Source organism: Adiantum capillus-veneris, chromosome 20 (genome assembly GCF_014529385.1).
Source record: "Adiantum capillus-veneris isolate H3 chromosome 20, ASM1452938v2, whole genome shotgun sequence".
Classification (NCBI taxonomy): domain Eukaryota; kingdom Viridiplantae; phylum Streptophyta; class Polypodiopsida; order Polypodiales; family Pteridaceae; genus Adiantum; species Adiantum capillus-veneris.
Genome location: NC_140950.1, coordinates 6,580,312 through 6,591,539, shown reverse-complemented (window position 1 = coordinate 6,591,539; position 11,228 = coordinate 6,580,312). Strand labels below are relative to the sequence as shown.

Sequence of the window (11,228 nt, the reverse complement as noted above, 5' to 3'; positions counted from 1 at the left end):
GTGACCTAATCCTACCCTCTTTGCTCCAAACTACAACAAGTAAACGTTTTATGTGTTCCCCGAGCCACCTAAGGCTGATGACTCGAGTGCTCGGGAAGTCTTTTGGGCGTGTCAGCTTCACCATAAAGTTGAATGCAAACTTGCAACCAATGTATGCAAGGAGCATCTGGTGGTTGAGATTGAAGATCGATTTGATGGAGGCATAACTACAATCTTTAAGAGCTAAGATGTCTTTCCAAAGATGAAGCTCTTCTTATAATTACAAAGAGGCAGAGTTGACGAATAAAGTGCTTGGGCACCTGCTCAAGCTGGTGCTACTACATTCGCAAGGAAAGGGCCACCAGAAGGCAGTAGTGTTGGTGCAGTTGAGGACAATTGAAGCCAAGGGACAAAAGAGATGTGTTACTAGACTACTGAGTAGCCTCTCTTAGTTTTGGTACCAAACCCAACATCTCTTCTTCTCCTCCTCCTCCTCCTCCTCCTCCTCCTCCTCCTCTCTCTCTCTCTCTCTCTCTTCTTTGTGCGTTTACAAAAGGCCAATAATATCTCTTAAGGAGTATATCTAGATGAATGGCTATGAGTAGCTACAAATAGAGACCAAATTGCACTGTCAAATCTTGAAGGGAGAAAACATAGCGCCTAAAAAACACCATGGTGGCTTAGAGAGCATCAAGAAGGGAAAAATGGTATGTAGAAGGTCAAGGTGCAACCCAAGGCAAAGCTGTTGGATGGGTCTATCTCTATAAGAATATTTGCCTAGGCTATGGGCTTTCTAAATGCATAAAAGTTGTGATGTAAGATGATCCCTTTTTCAAGGTTTTAAGTGCCCCTCGTCTCTTTTCTTGGTAAGTTTTTTTCACGTAGTAATCTTATAGGTCAACTTGAGATCAAAAGAGTACTAACATGGCTGAACAAAAAGTGAAATGGTGCATTCAAAACAATTGGGCATCACATTTTACATTTGTGATGGAGCAATGTGACACCATTTGTTCCTTGACTCATAATTTGGAATGCTTGGGGCTGGACTAGAGAAAGAGGTTTTGTTAATGTGGCTAAGGTGAATGGGACACTAAAACAAAATTAGTAAATGAGTAAGATCGCTCGCACATAAGAAGTTGTCAACCCTAACTTCAACACTAATACCTCCCCACATAAAGCGGAAGAGAGGTTTTTGGGAGGACAGACTCATGTAGAAATTTTATTTTTTTTTTAGCAAAACTCACAACGGTGAGTGGATTATATTGACAAACCCAAAAAATCTTAATGGTAGCACTATGAATGTAGATTTGTGATGTAGCACTATTAATAATGTTGTGTCTAGATAGAGCTCCATAGTTAGTTTACCAAGTACATGACAGCTTTACTTAGTTCAACCAATAATAAAACAATATCTACTAATGGATATGGATTTATTTTTGGGAGTTTGAGTTTATTTGTGGGAGAATGCAATCTACACAATTTTCAGATTTAAATAAATATCATGTTTTCTTACTTGGGACTATGATTATGCAAGGTATTTTGTGTGTGTGTGTGTGTGTGTGTGTGTGTGTGCGTGCGCGCATGCATGCATTGGAGAGAGAGAGAGAGAGAGAGAGAGAGAGAGAGAGAGAGAGAGAGAGAACTAGGATAGCAATCTACCATGCTTGGGTGGTAAAAGTCTTAAACTCAAGACTTGAGCTCTAGAGAGAACTATGATAATCAGAGTAGAGTCCTCGCCGAGTCTCTTTGGATTTGATGCCCATATAAGAATGATATTGTATTGGTATGATATATAGCATATATCCCCCCCCTCCCCCACCCACACACACACCACCACCACCACCACCACCAACAACACACATACCAAAAGTCATAGTAATGTCTTTTAGAGGGCTAACATGACCTATGTGATACAAACGAGAGAGAGAGAGAGAGAGAGAGAGAGAGAGGTGGGGGCGGTGGGGATGACAACAAGGGAGAGACAGAGACAACATGATGTGTGTCGTGGGGAGATATATAAAGATAAACACACATACACACACGCAAATATATATATATATACACACACACACACACACACACACACACACACAAACACACACACATATATACATATATGTATACATATACACTTAGGTACTTACATACATAGAGACATTCAAAACCGAGAACAGAGAAATGAGAGAGATATAGTGTGAGTGTTTATATGTGTGCTTATGAGTGATCTTGAGAAACTGTATAAGAATGGTCATTCGAAACCATTGGGAAGAGCGAGCAAGACCCGCCTATGGCGGGTCGCATGAGTACTCTATTATGGAAGCCGAAGTGGTTGCAAGTGGAGTTGGTAGACAACGTGAGCCGAGGAAATCGCGAGGGTGCCAAAACCCAAGAGCTTGGAGGAGACAGTGGGAGGTAAACAGGCAGCCATAGGCTTTGTGAAAGACAAACAAGCTAAGAGAGAGAGAGATTGGTAGACAACGTGAGCCAAGGAAATCGCAAGGGTGCCAAAACCCAGGATCTTGGAGGAGACAGTGGGAGGTAAGCAAGCAGCCAGAGGCTTGGTGAAAGACAAACAACCACAGAGAGAGAGAGAGAGAGAGAGAGAGAGAGAGAGAGAGAGAGAGAGAGAGAGCATGGACAATAACAAATACGAGCTGTCAACTCCATTGCTGCTATGGTACACTACAGTTAATGAGAGGGAGAGGGATGTAGCATTGGACAATAGCAAGTATGAGCTGTGAACTGGTAATTCTCTCTCTCTCTCTCTCTCTCTCTCTCTCTCTTTCTCTCTCTCTCTCTCTCTCTCTCTCTCTCTCTCTGCTATGGATTGGTAGGCATGCTATAAATAGGTGGATGGCCCCAACACAAGTGCAACATGTGCACTTGCTTCACAAATCTCCAATAGCCATTTGGAGCTAACACATGGCACTATAATCCCAAGAGAGGCTTCCATAAGCCCGCTCCCATGCCTTTGGAGCATTAGGAGTTGAACACAACAATTGAAATGTTAGGAAGTGAGGAGAGAGAGAGAGAGAGAGAGAGAGAGAGAGAGAGAGAGAGAGAGATGATATCCAAAAGCAAACGAATTCTTAATGAAATCAAGATTCAATAATCAAGGGATGATGGAAGACATGTTAACTGTCGATCAATAGTTAAGGGATGATGGAAGAGACGAAGCTCTGGTTAATATGTATACCAACAATTTTTTGCCATGCTTTCAATGGAGAATGCTCCCATTTGGATTGCTAAGAAGTTCTACCCTATTTTTCTTAAATGCAAAACCAAGACCTCTCTTGAAATAGGACCACCTATACTTGCAATTTAAATGCATGTAACTTTACTCAGGACGTTGAATAGCACAAGTGCAAGTTACTATCCCTTGGAAGAAAGGAAACAACAAGAAGAAGGTGGATTTGTCAATTTGTATGGAAAATACATGTGTATCGCTATCAACTACCTACAAGAATTTAATTCAGGCTTTGTATAAAAATGTCATGAAGCAAGACTAGAGAAATTCCCTTTTGCTTAACGTAAGGCAGTTGGTGGTCTTTTCAAGCATAGGGAGAACGTGATGTGTGTCGTGGGAGATGTATAAAGACACACATACACGTACATATACATCTATACATACACACACACACACACCACGGTATGTGCACACCACATATACATACTTACATGCATTCATAAATACAATAGAGACATTCAAAAGCGAAAATAGAAACACTTCAAGACTAGATATAGTGTGATTGTTTCTAGGTGTGCTCTTTAGTAAGTTAAGAGGCTGTATATTATTGGTATGTTGGTAAGAGCGAGCGAGACCCGCCCTAGGCGGGTCGCATGAGCTCGTGTATGCCTTAAGGCTTATAACACCTACACCTACACCTGCTCATCGGCTGCAAGCCTTCTGCCTAGTCTGGGCCTCCCTCCAGCCACTGAAGGAATATCCACGGACTCTCCCTCGACAAGTTTTCCTCCTTGGAGTGAAAATTTACAAAGAGGACATGATGCGTTAATTTTGAGCCACTGGTCTACGCATTCCACATGAAAATGGTGGGAGCATGGTAGCCCTCTCAATTCGGCGTTGTCCCTGTACATTCCAAGGCATATACAACAAGCCTGTAATTTTACACACAAAACACTTTATATTCAGTTTTAACTTCCTCTCAAAAACACTTTATGCATCATCATGGACGTTCCGCACGCGTTATACCCGCCGGTGCTGCCTCCCTCCACGCATGCGCAACTATCTCAGGCTTCATGTTACCACTTTTCTTGTATTGTGTGTGTGTGTGTGCGAGAGAGAGAGAGAGAGAGAGAGAGAGAGAGAGTGTAGTAGCCCTTACCGCGTCATCACCAGAGATAACATGTTCAAATTGAGTGCCAGCTCCGATGAGGCCACCTTCAGTGGAGCAGTCGGTGTCGTCGACATCATTATAGGAGGAGGCGGGGAGCCCTTCTAATTCCAGGTGCCTGTTCATACGCTTGCTCCTGAAGCGGACGATGGGCAGGGCAGCAACAGTGTCATCCGAGGCTCCCCTGCCCTCATCCCACCCCGTCCCCATCCTATTCAAGCCATCTCCAATGCCCAGCAACGAAATAAGGCAGGGCAGGCAGCAGCACACGGCAGCACACACCACAAACGGCATGGCATAGCTCATGCAACTCATTGCCAGAAATGCCACACAGAGCCTACAAAATTTATAACCATCTCTCTCTGTCTCTCTCTCTCACGAAATTGCGAACACCTCAAGTCTCTCTTTCTCACCTGTAGAGCTTGGGGCTTTCTTGAGCAGCTGAGGGCCGGCCAAACACCCACACGGTCCCAAGCACAAACCAGACAGCAAAAAAGCAATCAAGTGTCATTCGCAGCCTCTCCATGCACATCTCAACCCTGCGATAAACATCCATATTATTAATCAGTTGTGCCTTTCGTTGTGTAGAGCTTGGTGTTCCAAGGCTAGGAAGAACCATTCATATCTGCAAGGAGAGCTCTTGGTGAAATGGTTCCACACAGTACTCACTAGGGGACGGCACCGAGAGGGGGGTAACTCTTTTTTTTAAAAAGGTTACCCCGTCCCCCCCTCCATTAACTGCACCTCAAAGAGGTCAAGTTAGCATCCATATTTCCCCCACCCTCCTAGCACGCGTGTGTGTGAGACTATTGGACAACAACATTGAAGAGGTTGTGACCATTGCATGTTGACATAACATAAAACATGTTGATAGAGTTGACACCGTGAGTGCATCCTCACCGCAGGTTCTGTCAAAGTCGACGATGCGAAAGCGTAGAGCAACAGACGGAGAGAGAGAGAGAGAGAGAGAGAGAGAGAGAGAGAGAGAGAGAGACTATTGAACCAACCAACTTTGGCAATGAATTTATTATAAGTCCGAGGCAAGGTAGTGCTTATATAGTCAGCTTAACAAATTGCCCTACCCAAAATTTGACAAATACGTAATACATATTGGGATAACATTGGGCCATTCATCCATAGTGTTTTAGATACGTCTGATTTTTTATGAGATGTATTTGCATTGAACTCCGATGCACGCGTTCAAACACCGATGATTCCAACACACGGATCCAAATCATTTGTAGGGAGCATTGTTGACCCCTCTCTGTCGCTCACAAACCTCTCTCTGGTTGGAGCTAGTTGCGGCAACCACCACCTGACTAGAAATCTCGCATCGTGGCCACTATGGCCACCACCACGTGTGCCATGCTGATCTCCTATGTCAAATCTTTATCATTGCTATTTCTGTCAAGCTTGCCTTTGCCTTCGTCCTGTTGTGAGTTCATGCTTTTGCCTTTGAATTCACATTCCTAAGCCAAACAAAGCGTCTTTATCTCCCTTGATGACTCCACCTATGCCAAAACAGCTAAATGAGTATTGGTCTTGCCGTCCTTGTGAAGCTTGCCTTTGATTTTGTCCTTTTGCAAGCTCATGCATTTGCCTTTGGCTTTGTAGCCCCAAGCCAAACAAATTTCCGACTCGCTTGAGAACTTCAACTGTGTAGAGCAAGGCATCGCAAGAATTACCCTTAAATGTTACCACAAGATTAGCCTTCACAATTGTCCAAGCCCCTTCTTTCTTTTGCATATTACGTTGCCAAGATCATGGCCTCTCAAGACGTCTACCACAATACATTTATAAACTATCGCAGAGCCCTCTAGGGGCCTGCTACTTGCAGGCTGCATCTCAGAACGTGAAGATAGTGTAGCACCCTTGTTCCATGCAGCCCCTCTCAAAATGCTATCGCAAAGCTAGTCACTGTTGGAGCTTTGCACTTGCCAACTCGCTTCGGCACATCGGGTAGAAAAAACGCTGCTAAGGGAGCCCTTTGCGGGAAGCGTTTCAAAACGTCAATCATACAAGGTACCGATGGTGCTCCCTGTCTCGCAGATTGACCTTCAAAACGCCACCGATAACCCATTTTACTTACAACGTTCTAAAACGCAAGTGAGAAACGCTAGCAACAAAAAAACGCTACCAAGAACTGCTTGTCCTCTTCTTCTATTCCCCTTCTCCATGGCGATCTCCCCCCTCCTTCCGATCATTGAGCCAAGGGCTTTGATACCATGTCAAAATCGACAATGTAGAAGCATAGAGCAATAGGAAGAATACACGAGAGAGAGAGAGAGAGAGAGAGAGAGAGAGAGAGAGAGAGAGAGAGAGAGAGAGAGAGTTGAACCAACCAACAGCTTGCCAATGAATTGATTATAATACAATGCGGGCAAGGTGGTGTTTAGGATCACATTGGGCCATTCACTTGAGATGTCATAACTTTGACATGTTGCAGTTCTTATATAATCAATTTCTCAATTGCAATTCAATTCGGCCGAACGGATCATTCTGTGTTCAAAATGTAAACAAGCCGTCTAAGAATATCATTGGTGATGGCAGGCACCCCATCTCCAGCTATTAAAATATGGCATCATTTCAGTATTTATTTTTTCTATCAAGGACAAGCTCAAGAATAGATTGTATCTAGCCTAGTCTTCTAAGCGATGGAGCTACATATTTAATCAACATCCTATGGGTTTCTTCTATCACCATGTCTAAGCATGTCAACTTGGTGTAACACCCATCGAGTACAGCCCATGAGCCTCAAACCCTCCCCTTTGGGCCCTAGATGTATAATATCTATCTACTAACTTTCCCATCTTACTCTGGCTTACTCTTCATCATGCTATTTGGATTCCAACCAAAAGAAAGAAATTTGGTTTGGGGAATAGGATATGTGTGTCCACGATGTTAGAGGTTGAGGAAACCATTGCCCGCTTGTTCTTCAATTGTTTTGATAACTCAATTTTGCACCATGCCTTTTTACCTCCGCATCCTCAACCGTTTACTTGGCACGAATACTACTAGGAGGACCTTAGAATACTATCAAATGCCACTTTCTTTGGGCCAATGTATCTCTATTAAATAGCTTAAACTTTTATTAAAAAAACCCTCTTGCTTGAACTCCCATGGTATATTAGCATGATTATGCGGTGGATCCCCAAAGAATTTTGACTCGTCATCAATCTTCCCTAAACTCTCAACGTACAAACGAGAAAGTGAACTACTATTTTCAAGGAAGATGGCCCCTCAATATTGCTAAAAGCTAAAGGCTCTTGTCTGACTCCTATTTACGAACGGTTGAATCCTTAATACCACAAATTTCACTAATGTATTTTTCTACTGATGTGTAATATAATAAAACGATGAGAGATCAAGTGTACCTTCTCAACACGTATCTATAGCGCAAGGGAAGCATGTGATTGGCTGTGCAAAGCTCCCTATACATTGCAAGAACCTAAAATTCCCAACTTTTGCAATGCTTACGGTTTCAAGAAGGTAGATGCCACTTTTCACTTGCTGTTACAAGTTTTGTTGGCAAAATTAGGTCTGTTTTCAAAGCCCATGCAGTATGTGACTCTAATTTTGCAAGCATGTCAAATTAGAGGGTATCTACTAAGATTCTTAAACAGCTTGGAGGGGAAAAAGGCGCAGCTGTCACGTGGAGAGAGAGAGAGAGAGGGGGGGGGGGGGGGGGGGGTGTTGCCGTGCGTCAGGACTTCCCTGAGCGAGGGGGAGATTTTTGGTGAGGGCGATGCGCCAGGCACAGGCGAGGCGTCGTAGCGGTCAGGACCTCTCAAATGCAGAGAGCGATACGAGATCATGAGCTCATGGTCTATCTCTCTCTCTCTCTCTCTCTGCCCAGTCAAGAGTAGCCACGCATGCAATCTATGCAGCAGTATAGAGACATTCGTCACCTACACGAATGCCAGTTTTTGCTTGGTGGAGAGAAAGAGAGAGGGAGATGGACATGACGGGCAAGGGCGAGATAGTTTCAATGCGATCGCTGCTAGACTTGCAAGTGAGAGGAGGGCAGGTCTGCGTGAGGAAACCATGGCGATGGTAGCTGGAGATGCGCAAGGACGACGATGGCGACAACCTTCAAGTTTTGCTTTTGATTTGGTGGATTCGCAAGGAATCTGCATCGCTAATTAATTAATTGCAGCACGATAGACCCAGTAGGATAGAGGAGTTGGTTTAGAGATGCTCAAATTATACGATCAATTTAAAGGAATTCAAATATTCCCGATGCAATCTCCCATAATATTCCAAGATTTTTGATCAAAATTATGTCAAAAGATAATTGATGTGAAACTCTTTATGCACAAATATCTACCTCATGAAGTATTAAAATTATGGTGGACTCTATTCAAACATTGTCATAGTTTTGAAATCCATCGTTTTATTGGCTCCTCTACCTTGATTGGTCTTCAAGAGTAAATGTAGGTAGCTTTGACTCGACCTCTCTAACCCCAGGACTAAGTAACACGAGGTATTGAAGAATGTGGGAACCGTGGGATCGGCGCGCAAGAAGTGAGACACAAATATCAAAAAGGCACTCAACCATTTGATGTGTCCGAGTTTACTTTTTAAGTCTTAGTTTATTTTTCAACAATTTTGTTTACTTTATATCAAATGCACGTGTATCTGTGGTTAGGGCACCAGCCTCTCACGATGGCTGCCTAAGTTCAAAACCCATTTCGTGCACCCGGCCTTGAATTTTTGTATGCCATTCGTCGCCCTCGAGATTCCCCCCCTTCAACATCGTCCGTTGACACCACCGCTTGGGGGTCAGTAAAGACCCGTGCAACTTAGACATGTGGCTCTCCAACCCCTATAAAACAGAGGTTGAACCTTTGTACATAATGCTTCTCTTAAACATTCCATGGAATCGCAAGACGGAAATACCATTGACTTTGCCACGTGGCCCTATTCAACAAGCTTAATCCAATCGTCCACAATAGCTTCCAACAGTTCGAGGAGTCAACCAATTAGGTCCTACATGTAGAAGGCTTAGAGCACCTTCCCGTATGGTCAAGGCAACCTCCTACTGTCATCTATGTATTCCCATACCACGGTGTTGAATGGGTTGATTTTGCTATTGATGGCAAACTGTTTAATTTGCTCAAGGTTACTGTTGATGGAGAATGAATGGGTTGATTTTGCTATTGATGGCAAACTGTTTAATTTGCTCAAGGTTACTGTTTATGGAGAAAGATGAAGCTGCGTGCGGTCTAGGATCTGAACCCAACCTTATTCTACGGAGGGGTTATCGCAATGTTCACAGAGATTCTACAATTCTGCAAGGAGAATCGGATTTACTAAACTTGGGTTCCTTCCTCCCCCACTACCTCTGATTGCGACTCAGCTCTAGACCCACCACCCGCAATCAGGAGTCTGTTTTACAAGCTTGGCGGGTGAAGCGAACAGGACACCTCTAACCATCGTACCTGCATTACTCATAATTCTTGCAACTGGTAAAACATCTCGAAGAAATTTCGGAAACATCTGAACTAGTAGGTGGGAATACATTGTGACCTACTTATCATGAAGATTAAGCTGTGCCTGCAGACACCAAAACTGCCATGCTTTGAAATTCGCCTTAACAATCGCTGGGAATACTGCTGCAGTGATTAAGAGCTCGGGCTTATTAATATTTTAGCACATTCTAGAATACCTTTGCTAATTATAACAATGGGAATTACTGCTCATATGACAGTCTCTGGCCAGCCTAAGCTAGTTTATGCACCTACAATTTCTTAATATATCCACAGTACAGTAGAGTTTAATGCACGAGATAAGAAATTAAGTACCTGACTCGGGTAACGCCTGAGAAGACGTATTGGTTACTGATGGGATTGTGGGAGTCAGAGTGAGTCACGATGGACACTGGCCTCTGACGATATTGATGGTGATGTTGGACTGCATGGTACGTGATTTGATGTAAGGCGGTTCCTCCCTGCTCGTCCATGAATATCAATATGGCCGGTGGATGTCGAGCAATATATCTCCAATATAAGAGAGGCAGTGATGCGCCGCATCCCACAGCATAACCTATGACCCATACTGGTAAAGGGGTCTGAGGATGCTCATTTTGAGATAATGCAAGCACCACAATCGCTGCAAGAATTTGACTCAAAGTTAAAAAGAGCTCAATTGAGACCCAACATACGGAGCTTAGTAAACTCAGCCTCCTGGAAAAGGCCGATGCCCCAGTTCCTGATCCTGTGAGAGGACTTCTTGAGGGTAACGATATAGGAGCGGATGCTGCCACCGCCGCCGTGGACGTTATTGGTGATGGTAATGTTAGTGGCATTCTCCTTGCTGTTGTATAGGTTGAGCGAATTAGGGACGCGCTTCGTAGCAATGACACGCTCGTTCTATCTATAGAGATGATGGTCTCGTGGCTACTTGCGTAAATTAGGCGTCGATGCAGAAGCCGATGCAGTTGAATGCATGTTCATCTTGGAGCTAAAAGTTGACTTTTGAAATGAAAGGGAAGACGGTGCTGCTACTTCTTCAAGAATGAAGGTAGCAAACATGAGCTTAAATGGCCATAACAGAACCACATGCACTAGACGCATACAAAGATCAGCAGTGAAGAGAAGGTTCTTGATGGTCGATGGCGGAGGCGAATTGTAGTTGAGTGGTGATGTGTGCGCAGACAACGACCTGTGAGAGAGAGAGAGACAGGGAGGGGGGCGGGACGGAGGCGAAGAGGGATAGATGCAAGGACGGTGACCGTTCGCTCTACGTCGCAAGATCTACGTTCGTACTAAAGACACATAATAGAGGTAATTTCAAATGCTAAAATTCATCAAAGAAAAATGAAAAACAAAGATCTGCCATGTGGAGTTGTACGCGTGGTACTAAGCTGGTGATGTAGTAGTGCCAAGTGATTGG

The 11,228-nt window shown here is 43.9% G+C and overlaps 1 protein-coding gene across 2 annotated transcripts; it reads right to left on the bottom strand.

Annotated features, from left to right (window-relative positions):
• Nucleotides 1–3,108: 3,108 nt before the first annotated feature.
• LOC147432042 (E3 ubiquitin-protein ligase At1g63170-like) lies at nucleotides 3,109–11,023 on the bottom strand. Of its 2 annotated transcripts, none has more exons than XM_086491480.1 (4): nucleotides 10,139–11,023; nucleotides 4,748–4,873; nucleotides 4,326–4,671; nucleotides 3,109–4,098 (listed from the first exon to the last, which is right to left on the bottom strand). In XM_086491480.1, the coding sequence occupies exons 1-4, from the start codon at nucleotides 10,639–10,641 to the stop codon at nucleotides 3,859–3,861; spliced, it is 1,215 nt and encodes a 404-aa protein (XP_086347606.1). In that variant the 5' UTR covers nucleotides 10,642–11,023; the 3' UTR covers nucleotides 3,109–3,858. The 2 variants fall into 2 exon arrangements, with proteins under 2 accessions (XP_086347606.1, XP_086347607.1); XM_086491481.1 differs by having other exon boundaries at nucleotides 3,855–4,069.
• Nucleotides 11,024–11,228: the final 205 nt, after the last annotated feature.

Coding starts and splice junctions, on each gene's coding strand:
- LOC147432042 (XM_086491480.1), bottom strand. CDS start 10,641: ATGCCACTAACATTACCATCACCAATAACGTCCACGGCGGCGGTGGCA. Junction 4,672..4,747: donor GAAAGCCCCAAGCTCTACAG/GTGAGAAAGAGA, acceptor TAAATTTTGTAG/GCTCTGTGTGGCATTTCTGG. Junction 4,099..4,325: donor TTATCTCTGGTGATGACGCG/GTAAGGGCTACT, acceptor GTAAAATTACAG/GCTTGTTGTATATGCCTTGG.